Source organism: Diplodia seriata, assembly GCF_021436955.1.
Source record: "Diplodia seriata strain FDS-637 chromosome Unknown scaffold_7, whole genome shotgun sequence".
Classification (NCBI taxonomy): Eukaryota; Fungi; Ascomycota; class Dothideomycetes; order Botryosphaeriales; family Botryosphaeriaceae; genus Diplodia; species Diplodia seriata.
The window spans coordinates 1456708-1473000 of NW_027117314.1; the positions used below are offsets into that span (position 1 = coordinate 1456708).

The 16293-nt window shown below is 60.6% G+C and overlaps 6 protein-coding genes across 6 annotated transcripts; 3 read left to right on the forward strand and 3 right to left on the reverse strand.

Annotated features, from left to right (window-relative positions):
* Positions 1–359: 359 nt before the first annotated feature.
* Positions 360–1424, forward strand: QOR1_2 (quinone oxidoreductase; the record flags this gene model as incomplete). The annotated part of the gene is made up of 1 exon (XM_066778617.1): positions 360–1424. One exon carries the CDS (start codon positions 360–362, stop codon positions 1422–1424), a length of 1065 nt encoding a protein of 354 aa, XP_066631054.1.
* Positions 1425–2539: 1115 nt separating this feature from the next.
* On the reverse strand, positions 2540–4188 carry PDH1 (ATP-binding cassette transporter CGR1; the record flags this gene model as incomplete). The annotated part of the gene is made up of 4 exons (XM_066778618.1): positions 2540–2953; positions 3005–3189; positions 3239–4016; positions 4072–4188. The coding sequence occupies 4 exons, from the start codon at positions 4186–4188 to the stop codon at positions 2540–2542; spliced, it is 1494 nt and encodes a 497-aa protein (XP_066631055.1).
* A 2736-nt stretch (positions 4189–6924) lies between these two features.
* Positions 6925–8643, forward strand: SLS55_007198 (uncharacterized protein; the record flags this gene model as incomplete). Its single annotated transcript, XM_066778619.1, has 2 exons — positions 6925–6929; positions 6954–8643. The coding sequence occupies 2 exons, from the start codon at positions 6925–6927 to the stop codon at positions 8641–8643; spliced, it is 1695 nt and encodes a 564-aa protein (XP_066631056.1).
* A 3125-nt stretch (positions 8644–11768) lies between these two features.
* On the forward strand, positions 11769–12214 carry SLS55_007199 (uncharacterized protein; the record flags this gene model as incomplete). Its single annotated transcript, XM_066778620.1, has 2 exons — positions 11769–11869; positions 11953–12214. 2 exons carry the CDS (start codon positions 11769–11771, stop codon positions 12212–12214), a joined length of 363 nt encoding a protein of 120 aa, XP_066631057.1.
* Positions 12215–13070: 856 nt separating this feature from the next.
* On the reverse strand, positions 13071–14494 carry SLS55_007200 (uncharacterized protein; the record flags this gene model as incomplete). Its single annotated transcript, XM_066778621.1, has 2 exons — positions 13071–14345; positions 14423–14494. 2 exons carry the CDS (start codon positions 14492–14494, stop codon positions 13071–13073), a joined length of 1347 nt encoding a protein of 448 aa, XP_066631058.1.
* Positions 14495–14905: 411 nt separating this feature from the next.
* Positions 14906–15710, reverse strand: VMA4 (V-ATPase V1 sector subunit E; the record flags this gene model as incomplete). The annotated part of the gene is made up of 3 exons (XM_066778622.1): positions 14906–15056; positions 15108–15616; positions 15678–15710. The coding sequence occupies 3 exons, from the start codon at positions 15708–15710 to the stop codon at positions 14906–14908; spliced, it is 693 nt and encodes a 230-aa protein (XP_066631059.1).
* Between the last annotated feature and the right edge of the window lie 583 nt (positions 15711–16293).

Genomic DNA, 16293 nt, shown 5'->3' on the forward strand with positions numbered 1-16293 from the left:
TCGTTATGCCAGGATTCGGACATGGACCCTTTCAAGCCCAAGCTCGCGGTCCAGACAACCACGTTCGCCCTATCGTAAGGCCCGGGAAAAGGGCCGAATCGCCTGAAGCAACGCCTTGTCCGGCCTCAACTTCCCCTTCAGTCCTATCATCCCATGGGGGCCAAAACTATGCCGTGTCTTCCTGTCAGATGTGCCGTGTTTTTTCTCCAGCCGTTATATATGTAAAGACACGGCCGTCTCATGCTCCCGTCTTGCGCATTGCTAACCCCTTCCAACACCCACCAAACCACCTGAACCTCCACCTCCACCACCACCACCACCACCAAAGGGGAAAAAAAAAAAAAAAGAAGAAGAAAAACATGTCGTCCACACCCACATCAACCCGGCAATGGATCCTCACCCGCCAACCGACGGGCGCCCCCATCCTCACCGGGCCCTCCGCCACCTTCAGCCTCGTGACATCCGAACTCCCCCCGCTCGCCGCCGACCAGGTCCTCTGCCGCGTCCAATACATCTCCAACGACGCGGGCCAGCGCGGCTTCATCGGCATCGGCGTCGCCGACGACCGCATGTACGTGCCGCCCGTCGCCGTCGGCGCCGCCATGCGCGCCGGCATCATCGCGCGCGTCGTCGCCTCGCGCGCCGCATCCCTCCCCGTCGGCAGCACCGTCATGACCCTGCACATGGGCCGCTGGGCGGACACCGTCGTCCTCGATGCCGCAGACTGCCAGCTGCTGGACCCGGCATCCGGCATCGCGCCCACCCACTTCCTCGGCGCCCTCGGCGCCCCCGGCCTCGCCGCCTACTACGGCGTCGTCGAGGTGCTCCGCGCCGCCCCCGCGCACACCCTCGTCGTCAGCGGCGCGGCTGGCGCGACGGGCGCCGCCGCCGTCCAGATCGCGAAGAAGCTCGTCGGCTGCGCCCGCGTCGTGGGCATCGCGGGCGGCGCGGCGAAGTGCGCGTGGGTCGTGTCGGCGCTCGGGGCGGACGCGTGCGTCGACTACAAGAGCGCGGATTTCCACGCTCAGCTGGCGCGGGCCACGGAGGGGTACGTCGAGCTGTTTTTTGATAATGTCGGTGGTGCCGTGCTGGACGCGGTGCTGCCGCGCATGGCGCGCGGCGGGACCGTGGCGGTGTGTGGGGCTGTGGCGACGTATAATGATGTCGAACCTATGGCGTTGCGGAATTGGATGGAGGTTGTTAGCATGCGGTTGCAGCTGAAGGGGTTTATTTTGTTGGATTATGCGGAAAAGATTCCGGAGGCGATCGGGAAGCTGGTTGAGGCTGTGAGGGAGGGGAAGATCGTGTTGGGGGAGGAGATGGAGACGGTGGTTGAGACGGGGATTGAGGGCGTGCCCGAGACGTGGATGAGGCTGTTTGAGGGCGGGAATAGGGGGAAGTTGGTTACGAAGTTGGTGCAGTGAGGACCGTATATGGAAACGCACTGCCTGAAAAGCAAATGATGGACAGCCACATGGTCAAGTTCGAAGGCCACTTTGGATGAGAGGAGGCTATAGCGCTTTGGACGGATTGGTGGTGGGGGGGAACGGGATATTCTACGAGGTTTTACCACGAATATCGCCCTCGCGAACCACGGTTTTGTTCCTGGTGCAATCTCAATGGATCCCAGATGTTCGCTTTGCCTGTTTGGCGACATTGCTCCTGGTCGTTGAGTTGGAGATGCAGGTCCGAGGCCGTGGCGGGAAATGCTGGGGGGGTTTCTCTTTCTGAACGCACAGCACCATTGTTGAAGTATGCGGAGCGTTGTATATTTTCGTGGGCATTGGAGATGCTGCGTACGAGCCTTTTGCCACCCACGTAGGCACACCTGCCGCGGCGATTAGCTATCCGACAGTGCTCGCCAGTGCACCACCGCGCTATCCAACCACACGCAACCCTTTGGCCATGTGCGGAGCGCGATTTGGCTCAGAGAACAGGCCGAGCTGGTAACAGCTGCTTGCTGTATGATGAAGCTTCCGAAAGGCTGAACGCGGCAGCTTGTTGTCCAGTATATGTTGTGAAGAATATGGCATGGTGCATATATGCTATCCATGCAACTGCCCATTGTGCAACGGAATGTGATTACTTGATCAACTAGTGTACATCACACGACAGCTCTTGGAGCTGTAGGCAACGGAGATATCTTGGCGCCCCTTTCATCGCCACCGGTGAATAGAGAATGAGCCTGAAGAGGACACAAATGTAGATTCGACCGACGGGAGGGTCTACGACTAGCTACCTGCATCTTATTAGCATCACCAAAGCTCTACAGTAGAGTTTCGCATAGATCATCTTCTCGAGAAATTCAGTGGAATCAACCAATGGTCAGTTTGAGTTCCTCAAGAGCCGCGATAGGAAAGATGTCGGATCTTGCTGCAAGTTGTCACTGTACGGTCGGCACAGCCCAACGCACACTCGGAAGTGATGCGGTACATGGATTTCAAGCATTCTGCCCAATAGATTTCTTCATTCGTGGCTCTTTTGACCACTCTAAAATACGGCCATTCCAATACGCGCCGGGAGGCATTCGGTTTCAAAATTAGTTCTTTACATAGAGGTCGACATACTTGTCAACGTCCATCTGCTCCAGCTTGCTCTGGTTCTGGCCAAGCTCAACCAGCTCGTTGACCTTCTGCTCCGAGTAGTGCGGTGCGAGGTGAGTCCTGTACTTGTTCAGGATGTGGGGCTTGGCCTCCTCTCTCCTCAGCTTGTGGCCCAGCGGGGCCTCGACCCGCTCCTCATCGAGGGTGGTGCCGTCCTTGAGGGTGACGGTCAGGGCGTTGGAGATGGTGCGCTTCTCGGGGTCATGGTAATCCTTGGTGAACTGCGGGTCCTCGACGCAAGAGATGCGCTTGCGGAGAGACTCGACGAGCTGCGAAGTAGCGGCCTCGCTGCCATCGGTGTAATCGCTCGCCTCGAGACGGTTGAAGACGAACATGGTTGCAACCATGTACTAAAGATTATGTGAGCGATGTCTCCAATAAATTTGTGGGTAGCAACTTACCTGCACGCAGTGGTCGCGATCGGCAAAGTTGTCCATGGGCTTCAGCTGCTTGTCGATGATGCGAATGCAAGCCTCGTGGGTGCGGTTGGTCACGGACTCGATATCTTCGGCGGTCTTGCCCATGGCAGCCAGCTTCTTGTTCAAGCGCTGAGCGGCCTCGATGGCAGTCTGCGAGTGGAATTCGGCTGGCTGGGTTAGCGGATTGGCCGCGACACTTCGGTGTGAGCGACTTACCAGGGTAGGAGACCTTGAAAAGGACGTTCTCCATGATGTAGCTGCCGTAGGGCCTCTGGAACTGGAACTTGCCGCCCTTGAAGTTGACATCGTAGAAACCCCAGGTCGGAGCGGAAAGCACAGTAGGCATGCCGCCCTCGCCCTTGAGAACCTTCAGGACAAGGTTCACAGCCCTCTCACAGGCATCACCGGCAGCCCACGACTTGCGGGACATGGTGTTGGGAGAGTGGCGGTAGGTCCGCATGGACTGGCCGTCGACCCAAGCCTGGGTGATGGCGTCGCGGGTTTGGGCCTCGCTAAGGCCGAGCATCTTGGACACAACGGCAGCCGAGGCCAGCTTGACCAGGACAACGTGGTCCAGGCCGACCTTGTTGAACGAGTTCTCCAGGGCCATGACGCCCTGGATCTCGTGGGCCTTGATCATGGCCTCCAGCACGTCCCTGACCTGCAAGACCTTGCCGTTGCCCAGTTTACCACCGGCGCGGTTCGTGCGCGAGATCCAATCGGCAACGGCGAGGATGGCGCCTAGGTTGTCGGAGGGATGCCCCCATTCGGCGGCGAGCCAGCAATCGTTGAAGTCGAGCCAGCGGATCATGGCGCCGATGTTGAAGGCACCGCGCACAGGATCGAGCTGGTAGGGGGTACCGGGCACGCGGGTGCCATTGGGGACCGAGGTGCCCTCGACGACGGGGCCGAGCAGCTTGGTGCACTGAGGGAACTCGAGGGCCTTCAGGCCGCAGCCCAGGGTGTCGAGGAAGACCCAGCGGGCGGTGTCGAACTACGGACAGCCGAGGTTAGAGAGGTGAGATGGGCGGCGGACAGGATTTGCTTACGGCCAGGGGCGAGTCGATTTTGGCATTGTGGACGTAGTTCGCAATGTCGACGACCTCGGGGTCAAACTCGTTCTTGCCAGCGGGCACGGCGGTGGCATTGTCGCTCTTGGTGGGCATTGTGGTGGCGAACGAGGCTCTCGCGACGCGCGAGACGACGGGCGGGCGAGCGGCTTGGAGCGCGACGGGACGGAGAGCTCTGACAGAGCTTGCGAGAGCTGGGCTGGGGCGGAGCGAGCGAGCTGCTTGGCGACAGAAGCTGCTGGTGAGGGCGGACATGATGGATTAGCACGGCTTCCAATTGACCTGCAGAGCAATTGGAGAGCGCGACGAACAGGAAGGGCAGCGGCTCAAAAGGGTCGTCGGGGGCAAGAATGAAGTCAGACTTGCAAACCAGCTGGCGGCCAGCGTCGGCGTCGCTGGGCCCGCAATGGCGGGGTCACTTCCTCGGCTCAGCTACTCCAGACGACTGGCCCGAGCTCGCGCGGGACAGGAGCAGTCGAGCAGCTGCACAAATGTCAGAGAGATGTCAGATTCGTCTGCCGCAGCTCCGAGAGCGGTTTCCCGAGAGCGCTGCTCCGTCTGCCTCGGCAGCTCGCGGTTGGCGGGGCACACAAGTGAGAGGGCGGGCCGGCAATGACTTTGGCGGCCCCAAAGTCTGGGGAAGCGGCAGGAGATAGCTCGGCCGAGATTAGATTTGCTTGTCACCACGTCTGGCCTCACCTGCCGTCGCCCTCTTCCCCAGCCCAGCGTTGCCCAAACCGCCTCAGGGGCCAGCCGCAGCCTTCGCCGACGCCCCAGAGCCGCATTGTCTCCCCTGCACCGACCCGTGCCGCGTCCACGCGCCCGCCGCCCCTCACCGCAGCGTGTCGCGGGCCCTCTGCCGGTCATGGGATGGCCCACGGATATATACCAGCTGCAGAATACGGAGGCGCTCCTTGACCGTGCCGCTTACGGACGGCTTCCACCCCCGCCTGGAGCCTTCCAGCGGGCATTGGTCGGCCATTCTCGCCCACGCACCTCGCAATGGTCCCGCCCGGCTGCTCGACTTCCCTGACGAAATGCGACAACAAGTGAGGCTGTGCCTGCACGTCGGTTGCACACAGTCTTACGTTGCACCTGCAACGGCCGGAATCGGGCAGCACGAGAGTCCCGAGATGATTGGCAGCGCTGCTCGAGGCGATTGACGGCTACTGCGAGGCGTGGGCGGCATCCTCCCCCGCTCGACCACGGCATCGCGCCGCTCTAGAGCCGGGCGCGTGCCAGGCAAACGGAAGGCCATGAGTCGCTCGATATCTCCAGAAGCTCTGTTCACCGCCATGGCATCCCACCACCTTGGTCGCCGCGCGTGTGACTGGAACCCGGCCCGTTCTCGACTGGCCGAGCCAGGCATCTCCAAGTCAGCAGCGATGCTCTGTCCGCCGGCATCCCCACTGGGCTCGGTCCCTGATAGGGCACGCGGCGCAATTTTTTTTTCTGAAGCGAGCGGCTGCACACCACGCCGCGAACCGGTCCTCTGGCACAGAAGCTCGATTGGCGAGCAGGGCGGGTGGAGCAGGGCGGAAGCGGCGGTGGTTGGACGATTGGAGCAGGAACAGGTAAGCACCGGCGCAGGCGTAGCAACAGGTAGATAGCGGCGCGTTTCGGGAGCTGCACCTGGCAGACAGCGGATGCGCGAGGCTTGTTAGTCGGCACTGATATCATGGTGGAGCAGGCGCCTTGGTGGGCGGCCACCAATCAGCTGTGCTGCAGTCTGGGCCCAGATAAGAAAGGGCAGATCCGCGGCTAGCCCCCGGGCGGGCCTAGCGGGCGAGCTCCGCGCTGGACTTCGAGCTGGCGGTTTATGCAACAGCGACACCACCACTCCATCGCCCATGCCTTGCGCGACTCCGCCCTCGACTGCAGTTTCCAGGCACGCCGAGAGCCTCCTGCTGCATCCCCGATCCATCTTCAGATAACAGCCCTCGTCGGCGGAGCCGCAAGCTATATGGCAGAAGCGATCACCATCCCCTCGCCGTCCGTGTTCCTCAGCTCGCCCGTCGAGGCCGCGCCTCAGCAACAGCACCACCACCGCCGCGACGACACCCCCGCCCCCGCCAGCCCGCCCAAGCAGCGTCGCCCGTCCAAAACACCCAAGGCGAAGGCCGCAGACGGCGACGCTGCGCAGACGTCGTCGAATCCCGCCGGCGGCGTCACCAAGCGCAAGCAGTCAAAGAGCAGGAATGGTATGCGACGCTTATCTCCGCCCGATAAGCCTCGGCCCATGCAGCCGAGCAATTGTCCGCCTCAGACACCACCAGCTAACGACGGCCAGGCTGCATCACCTGCAAGGCGAAGCGCCTGAAGTGCGACGAGACGAAACCCACCTGCCAGCAGTGCGCCCGCCGCAGCGTGACGTGCGGCGGCTACAAGAAAGACTTCAAATGGCGCCCCTTCGAGGAAGCCAACTTCACCGGCCCCAAGCCGGCGCCTGCAAAACAACGCAAAGGTGCCGTCGTGCTTTCTGTTGCGACGACGAGGAGCGTGCTGCTGACCGGCTCAGGGACAACCCCGCCCGCTGACCAGGCGCGCCCAGCGCCCGCGAACCGCACCCCGCCAACCCAGGAACGCCCGCCGCCGGCGCCCGCAATCAACACCAGCACCCCCGATGCTCACTTCCCCCCATTCCCGCCGGCGTCGATGCCGCCCTCGTTCATGGACGCGCAGCTGGCCGCCGGGCACCCCTTCTTCCCCGCCCCGCCGCCCTCGCCTTTCCTGCTTCCCCCGGACGGCATGCCCATGCCTGACCCATTTGAGCCAAGTGGGTCGACCGCAAGCACAGCGAGTATGTTCAACGATGCAGAGACCGTAGACACGATGCAGTCGGCGACTACGGCACCATCCAGTCTGTCATCAGGACGGTCTCCACGCCTTGTGGACCTGCTCTTACCAGGGACAGATATGACCGCGCCCTCGCCCGAGTACCTCAGCTGGCGCGCCCAGTACCCTGACTCGCTCTACCAGCCCGCCAGCTTCGACCCGCCGCCCAACGACCCCATGGACGAGGACGACATTGAGGAGATTGTGCGCCAGCCCGTGGTCAACCCGGACCATGAGGCCTGGGTCATGCGATTGCCGTCGCCAGTGCCCTCCGACTCTTCCAGCTCGTCGGGAGGCGCGACGCCGCGGTCGGACCCGTTCAGCATGCTGCTCCGTGAGCCAAGCTTGGCCATGGACAGCCCAGAGCTTATGACGTGGCGCTTCGATCAGCAAACCTGCGGTATCCTCTCGGTAAAGGACGGCCCGACCGAGAACCCCTGGCGGACTCTGATATGGCCTCTTACCAAAGACTCGCCAGCCCTGTATCACGCCATCGCGGCCATGACCAATTTCCACACGTCCAAGCATGAGCCGCAGCTCAGGGTCCAGGGCATCGAGCACATGCGCACGAGCATTGAGTCGCTGGCAACCGGCATCCAGAATATGCGTGTCGACACCGCGATTGCCACCACCCTTGCTCTTGCCTTTTCCGAGTCGTGGGACCAGCACACGTCGACGGGCATAGACCACATCAAGGGTGCCAAGATCCTTGTTCATCAGGCTCTGATCAGGCATCAGCGCTCACCTGTGCAAGGAGACGAGCTTGCCAGGCTAAAGTTTCTCTGCAACACCTGGGTGTACATGGATGTCATAGCTCGATTGACGTCCGTGGACGATGATGAGTCGAATGATTTCGACGCTGTTGCGTCCATGTTTGCAGGGCCCTTCGAATACGAGGCTCAGCTAGATCCATTGATGGGATGCGCAGGCACGCTTTTCCCAATAGTCGGCCACGTTGCAAATCTCGTTCGGCGCGTTCGCCGAAGTGAGAGCAACTCACCAGCCGTCATCTCGCAGGCGATGGAACTGAAGACGCAACTCGAGGATTGGGTCCCTCAAGCTTTCTTCGAGGTGCCCGAGGACCCTACCTCTCACATCCAGCACAGCCTGCAGACGGCAGAGGCCTACCGGTGGGCAACGCTGCTTTACCTTCATCAGGCAGTCCCGGAGATTCCATCTCTTTCCTCGGCCGAGCTCTCGAAGAAGGTTCTCATCTATCTCGCGACGGTTCCCCTGACCTCTCGAGCCGTCATCGTCCATATCTACCCACTGATGGCTGCTGGCTGCGAAGCTGCTACGGGTGAAGACCGCGAATGGGTACGTCAGCGCTGGGAGGCAATGAGTAGTCGCATGGTCATCGGCATCATCGATCGTTGCCTTGACATCACGAAAGAGGTGTGGGTACGGCGTGACGTGTACGCTGCAAGAATCCGACCGAAGGCCAAGGTGTCAACCAAGAGCAGCAACCCTCACAAGCGTGGGGCGAGCCCGAACGATGAGATGTCTGACGAGCCGGTGCGATGGAACGAGAACTTTGTCGGCGCAAATAAAAGACGCGCGACCATCGGCCCATTCGACATGCCAAATCCTGCCAGTGTTCTCGAGCAGCGACGGGGCTCCACTGACTTCGGTACTGGCGTCGTCGACCGCGAATTCACAGTACGGGGACGGCTCCATTGGCTGAGCGTGATGAAGGACTGGGGATGGGAAGGTTAGCTATGCTCGATCAAACATGCATCCTGGGACAGTGGCTAACGGTGTTGCAGTTCTTCTTGGCTAAAGCCGGCGCTCGTTGAGGAGGTGAAGCAGTCATTTCTCATGCCACGATGGCGGTTCAACGCCGCCTTTGATCTCCTTACACAGTATAATATTTCACAGCGGGCCACAGCGTGGCTTTTGTTGATGGTCGCCTCTGGGCAATGTCGAAAAAATTGCAGACGGCGTCTGCCTTGTGGCGCGCTTTGGGATTTTCCTTTGGAACATTTTTCGTGGATAGTTCACCGGGTCACCATCGTTCTGGAAGCACAGCATTGGCGTGCATGATTTGTTGCATTCTTCCGACTTTGTCTTGATAGGCTTGATTTTGCGCTTTCTCTCCCGAGTGACCTGACGGACTCGACTTTGAAAGAGACATGCTTTTTTGGAGAGACGGGCATCATCGTATACGGCGTCATCTTGGGACTTTGTGGTGTTTGAACGGAATTTCGCTTGCAAGCTCGCTCTTGCTGCCATGTCTGGCCAACAGGCCATCTGGTAATTAGGCTCAGCATATTGTCATTGGGTTCGGTATCGGGACGGGGCAATTGGAGTGTACGTGTCGGAAAACTTGGCTATTTTTTTTTTTCCTTTCGGGATACGGTTCAACGACAATGAATGATACGAGGGGAGAGAGGGAAGACATGAGCGCGAAAACATTGGGATATGGCTTTTCCGGGTATCTTACTTCTCATATTCTTCTTCAGCAGTCGATATGCCTTTGATGGTGGTAGTGGTAACAGTCGCGGGGATTCTGGAGCTAGCTAGCTAGCTAGCTCATTGGGAAGCATGCGGGTGTGTGTATGTGTGTATGCGTATGTGTATGAATTCCACTGGAAGAGGGAGAGAGCGAGAGAGAGAAAAAGAAAGAGGAGGGACTCGATCCCTTTTTGTTCTTCTCCGCTCGCATCCCCCGATAGCGAACCAACCCCTCCCGAGAGCGAGCCCGATCATCACCTTATCCCGCACCACCCACCCAGCCCAGCCAAGAAAACGAGGAGGAGACAGATATGTCACACCACGAACCGCGCTGCGGACCGCGCCCGCGCGTAACTTCCCCATTCTCTCTGTCTGCCCGCTCGCTTCTTCTTCTCGCGGACGCTCTTTCCCTCCCTCCCCCGCCCGCCCGACTGGCCACCGGATGCGCAATGCACGCCCGCCCCCGCGTTCCGTATCTCGATCCGTGTCTTTTCTGCCTTTGTAGTAGTTTGCCAGAACGCCACCGCCAAATGGGCACCTCCCCCCGCTATCCATCCAGCCAAGACTCACATCCTCCGTATCATTCAACCGTTTTTGGATGCGGGAAAGGTACTGGAAGCGCGCGGCAGGCGTCAGGCGTTGTCGAGAATGTTGCTTGAACGGGAAGAAGCAATTAACTCGATTGAGGGGGAAGCCCTGACGTGAATCAAGCTGGAAGGAGAAGACGGGGGAAACGAGAGGAAGGAGGGATAAGACAGACAGACGGGGCTGCTGGATTGGGGGGCTGATTATGGTTCGGGCGGGCTTAAAAGCGCGGATCCAGACACAAAACCCAGCGCTTTGTCGTCGTTTTGCGGGGAGAAACGAGTCGTGGTTGTTTGTGGTTTGAAGCTAGAAAGGAATCGGGACGGTAGGTTTGACTCGTCCGTGAATGTTTTACGCTAACTGATTGATCTTATTGACTGGACCGATGGGCTCGAAAGCACGACGCTGTCATCAAGAGACCACTCGGCGTTCTGGTCGGAGAGGATGGCGCCATCTCTCTGGACCGTCTGCTGCGGTGTCGTCGTTGTGTCTGCTCTGCTTCCTAACTGGAGCCCTCTGATTCGCCAATCCACAGATAAAAGCTCCCAAACCCTCTTGGCATATCTATTTGCCACGGCGCAGCCAGCCGAAAGCGACGGTTGATACGGCACGTGAAGGTTGTGGTGCAGGGCAGACGTAGGGTAGATGGCGGGCGGTCGGCATCGGCAGAACTTGTCGGAAGGGATCAAATTGCCTATTCGGGATGACTACTCCACCCCGGCGTCTTGGGTTCGGTTCGTCTGCGAATCCATGTCCGTGTTGCCCCTCACTTGCAGTCTGCTGGAGATTGCGGCGTGAACTCGACCATTGCGAAGAATCATCATGGAGAGCGGTCGGCCGTATCGCGATGATGCTTGTGAGCACTATCCACGCTGTAGGGCGATGCAGGCTGCGTATGCCATGCTGCAGGAGTATGCATGCGTTGGTCTCGCTTGAAGCAAGACCGCCTTTTGCTTGGGCAACAAAGCCGCTGTTATCCGCTCTCTATCACAATCACTGTTGATCAACGCTCCGCGATCTTCCCTCTCGCGTGCCCGAGGACCCTGAAAATACCGAAAGGCAGGCTTATCAGTGCTTTTATCGATCTCCCCTGCCGTACCTGGACGGAGGCGCAGAAGACCCCACCTTATCTGCCCGGCGGTTTTTAGCTCCACCCCCCGCCCTCCTCCCCTGCTTAATTTGCTGCATTCAGAAAAATATTCCTTGGTCTTGCTTCCTCCGCGCAAACTCGGGCTTCCCGGCTCAACGGTCGAGCGAACCCGCGTGCCTCACTGCTCTCGATAAGCTACCGAGATGCTTACGTTTCTGGCCAACGGGGCGTGCGCTTGACGCTTTACTGGGCAGCTAGATGATGACGAATGCGGGGCATGCGCTTGCTGTTGCACCTTCGTGTCCCGGGCACCCAGCACGACGGCGGGGCTATCGATCTACTGGCTGGGCCGTTACCAAACTGCGCTGTGTTTCTTAGCGGTTTGCGGATATAGTACGCAGCTTGCGGTGGGCGGCGGACTGGTTTGGTCGTGATATAAGAACCATCGCTTTCCTTCCCCTCACACCACCACCATCATCATCATCTCCCATCCGTTGTTTCATCTTCGCGTGCCTTGAAGTTGATCTTGCTGTCCGAACATCTCTACAAAAGTAAGTCGTGGCCGCCGCCGTGCTCCTCCGCCGACGACACCTCATCCCACCAACATCCCCTCGTCGTCACACGCGTTCGAAGAAAACGACACGAGACATCCAATCTAACACGAACCGCCATAGCAGAGCCACATCCCACCACCACCGCAACCACAGCAACCATGTCGGCCGTCCCCATGACCCACTTCGCCGCCGCGCAATCCACCTTCAAGCCGCCGCTCATCGCCAACGAAAACGCCTTCCTCGGCGACATCGCAACCTCGTACGCTCCACCCCCCCATCCTTCATCCCCCCTTGATCCCCCCCTTCCCGCCTCGCCCATCTAACGCCCTTTTTTTTCCGCAGCGAGAAAAACGACCCCACGGCCCCCATCTCCGCAGGCTTCTACCGCCTGGAAAAGGGCACGCCGCTGGTGTACGAGTACACGTACCACGAGATGAAGATCATCGTCGACGGCTCGTTCGACATCGCCGACGAGGCGGGCAACAAGGTGCACGCCGTCAAGGGCGACGTCTTTTACTTCCCCAAGGGATCGAAGATTACGTTTACGACGGAGGACTTTGGGTTGGGGTTCTTTGTTGGGCAGAGGAAGGAGGGGGGTGCGTAGGGGATGATATGGCTATGATTGGATGTCTGTTTGTTTTCTTTTCTTTTCTTTTTATCTTGCGGTTTAGTAGAGAGATATCAACTTTGGATGACAAAATGAATTTCTGAACGTCTTGTTTTTTTTTTTTTTTTTTCAACCCTCACTTGACTACTGCCCCCCTCCAGCTAGTCCACGATTGTCAAAAGTCTATCTGAACCGCCGCTCGTGCCGTGAGCAACGCACCGAACTTCGCAAGCACCAAAAAAAAAAAAAAAAAAAACAATCGGCCGGAAGTCAGCATGAAGCCAACTGCACACATTCTATACGGTACAGCAGAAGCATAAAAAGCAACGTCGTGGCGGCGGTGGTCATTATAATCATTTTCCTAATCAGTCCCACAAAGAGCGTCTATCTCAACAACAAGGCGAATAGGAGTGAGGCGGAAGGAGGGGAGGAAGGAGGCGAAGAAGAAGAGGAAGAAGTAGAAGAAGAAGGAAGAAACTACAGGCGTGAGATGTGGTATAGCGTAAACTTCGTCCAAGGCCACCAACCCCTGCTCCGGCGCTGCGAAAAAATGACCAAGGTGCCGCCGCTGCCTCCAGGATACACGATTCCGTTTGACAAACGAGAAGAAGACGAAGAAGAAGAAGAGGAAGAAGCTTCCCCCTCACTGCTATCCCCCCGCAACCCCGCCGCCGCCGCCGCCATAAGAACTGATATCATGATGCCCCTTTCGTTCCACAAACCCCGGTCCGCCTGCTCCCGCCGTTCAATCACACTATCGCACAGCCGTGAAAAACTTGTCCTCCGGGTCACCGCGTCAATGTTGGGTATGATGGTGATGTTGTTGTTGTCGTCTCGCTCTTCGGTCAGCTTTTCACAACGCGACATCCTGAAAACTGGCTACACTCGGGCTCGCACCAGCCTCGCTTGGGGGAGCCCCGGCCTCCAGCCGTTTCTCGTCGTCGCCGACGCCGTCGGGCGTCTCCGTGCCACCGTCCGACTCGTCTCCGCTCGCGTCCGCCGCCGCCGCCTGGGGCGTGAGCTCTCCTTCGCGGTCCGTCGGCTCTTCCAGGGCGCCGTTGCCGTTGCCATTGGAGCTGCCGTTGCCGCTGTTGCCGGGTTCTGGTGACGGGCTCTTGCCGTCTTCCTTTGGCGGCGGGGGTGGGGGTTGGTCGTCGTCGGCGGCCGCCGCGGGTTGATCCTCGGTTTGTTGCTGCTGCTGGTGCAGCGGAGACGACGAAGACGGAGGAGGAGGAGCTGCAGCGTGAGCGTGTGCGCCATTCGGGGGTTCTTTGCGGACTTGCTCGGGCGTTGGAGGCGTGATCTCGGTGCGCGGGCTGGGCATCGGCGACGGCTTCGCGCTGGCCTGCTGCGCGGCCATGCTCTGGCTGCGTCCATGACTGGGCACGTTGTGGTGCTGGCTGCCGCCCGATGCCGGGCCCATCTGCCGCAGACGCGGGTCCGCGTTGATGTAGTACTGGCGCACGCCGACGATGCGGCCCTCGCGCTCGCAGCCTTTGACCCAGTCCGGCACCACGACCGGGATGTTCATCTCCACCGCCTTCTCCCACAGCGGGCCGCGGCCCTCGGTGCACACGAAGTGGGTGGTGTCGATGCGCACCTGGTCGATCATCTTCGCGCCGACGCGCTCAGCCGTCTCGGCCAGGCTCTCGCGCAGCTGGGCGGGCATGATGCCGGGCGTGATGGTGATGCCCGACAGGTCCGTCATCTTGTGGGTGCGCACGGCCAGGCGCTCGCTGCTGAAGGTGCCGGCCGAGGTGCGCAGCACCAGGTGGAACACGTACTCGGTGTCGACGGCCAGCCCCGAGATCTTGGTGCTCTGCATGTCCTTGGGCCGCGGGATGCTGCCGGCCTTGCTGCCGTTGCGGTACAGGCTCAGGCTGCGCAGCTCGGCCGTGGCCAGCTGCACCGGGTCCCACTCGAGCACCACCGACGTCTGCGTGGCATTGCGGCAGCGGAGGATGGGCGGCTCGGGGGTGCGGGTGCCGAACGTCTGGTAGATCTTGGCCTGCAGCTGCTGAAAGGCCTGCTGCGCCGCCTGCTCGGACTGGTGGTTGCGGGCGACGGTGATGTCGACGATGCTGCCCGACGAGATGTCGGGCGGCAGCAGGATCGAGGGGAATTCAATCTGGAGCACGCGTCAGCCGGACGGCAACGTTGCAGGAGAAGGGCATTGCGGCGCATTGCGGCGGACGCGGGGCTTACCAGGCGCTTGTCCTCGGTCAGCAGCACGGCGACGCCGGCATCGACTTTGCCGACGGTCAATGAGACCAGCATGGCGAGTGGGCGGGTCGGGATGGGGTGGTGGTGTGCGGAGGATGGACTCGCGGATACCTGGAGATGGCACCGGCGCGCTGGGAGTGACGAGCCGCGAGCACCAGCCATGGCCCGCGCTCCGGCCAGGCCTGGCAAAAATAGCAGCCCAGCCCACGCCCAGTCGCCGGCCCTGCATCCCCGCACCGTCTTATGTGCATGCGCTATGCTAATCTTGACGTCGCAAAAGAAACAAAACACGTCGGCCGGGGCCTGTCATTGAGTATACGGGGACGTTGCACAATATGGTACACCTGAGACCAGCCCGCCTGATGTCATGGGAACAGCAGTCCGGTGACGCCCGCCCGACAGCGTGCATTGTCGACGGTATAGCCTCCCACCCGCGAAATCTAGCAAAACAACGGCAGCACCCGCTCAGTCCTTGAACTTGCGGTTCTTGTTCTCGCCGAACAGCGTCGACCTGATCACCGGCAGAGCATCCTCCTCCAGCAACCGTAACCGCTCCTCGAACGTGTTGTTGACCTCGATCTTGCCGTTGCCGCCCACGATGGCCACGCCGCCGGTGCTGTATCCGTGTTAGTCCATGGCCTCTGAACACTCGAGCTGCGCTACTCACGAATCCTCGGGCTGCGGGTTGCTCTCGTCAATCTCGGCCTTGGTCTCCTTGCCCGTCTTCTCCTTGTATTCCTTCTCGGCCTCGCCGATGGCGCTACGCACCGCGTCGTAGTCGGCCTGGCGGGCGCGGACCTGGACCTTGGGCTCGTTCAGATCGTACAGGCCCTCGAGGATGAGGCCCTTGAGCGTGGTCTGGTATTTGGACGAGTCGCTGGCGGCGTCGGTGAGGCGCTGGCGGGCCTGCTCGAACAGGTCGTTGAGCAGCTCCTGGCGGGCGCCGAGCACACGCAGACGCGACTTGTTGGAGACGGTGGAGCGGGTGATCTGCTGCGACATGGACGCCTGCTTGAACTTCTTCTCGTAGCTCTGGTCGATGGACTGCGTCTCCTCGCGCACCAGCTTGCTCTTCTCAATGGCAAACTCCTCGTCGGCCTTGATTTGGATCTCCTTGGCCTTCTCCAACGCCTCCTGGCGGATGAAGGCCGTCATCTTCTTGAGCTCGCCGGCGACCTGCAGCGCGGGGCGGTCAGCGGCCAGCGGCGGGCGGGCGTGCTTCTGGGCAGCGACGTACCTGGTCGTCGGACATGGCGTGGATCTGCGACATGGCGGCGGTGGGAGCGGAGTAGTGCTGGCGGGCAGAGATGGGGCGGGATGGGGACGGGGACGGTGGGATGGCGGGCGTGCGGTGGTGTTGATGCCGGTGCTGGTTGCTGGAGCTGCGGGCGGTGATGCAGCCGGCGCCCGAGCTTGGGCTCTGGCACTGGCACCTGCCTTGGCCTCCGTCCTCAGATTCGCCCACGCATGCGGCTGCACCCCTGCAACGTCTCATACGCCGGCGTTAGCCCAAAAGCCCGCGCACGTCGCAGCCTCTCCTTCGCCTTCGCTCGTTACCTACTGCTGTTTATTGTGTCTCGCTGCCACGGCGCCCACGCCGCCCGCCCGCTCTCTCCACCCGCGCCGCGCAGCCAGCTCGCGCCCAGCCCAGCCGATCGCTTGACGTCGACCGATCGCAGCCCTCGTCTCTCTCGCGCCGCCCGCCAGCTACCTCCACTGCATGCGCCTCCGCCCGGCGCAGCACCTCGACCGATCGCATACAATACAGCATGCCTGTGCCCATCCGGTAGCCCAATCCAAAGTCCGCACTCCGCGCCGCCATGGTCGAGCTTTCCGCCGGCGGGAGCGTTGCT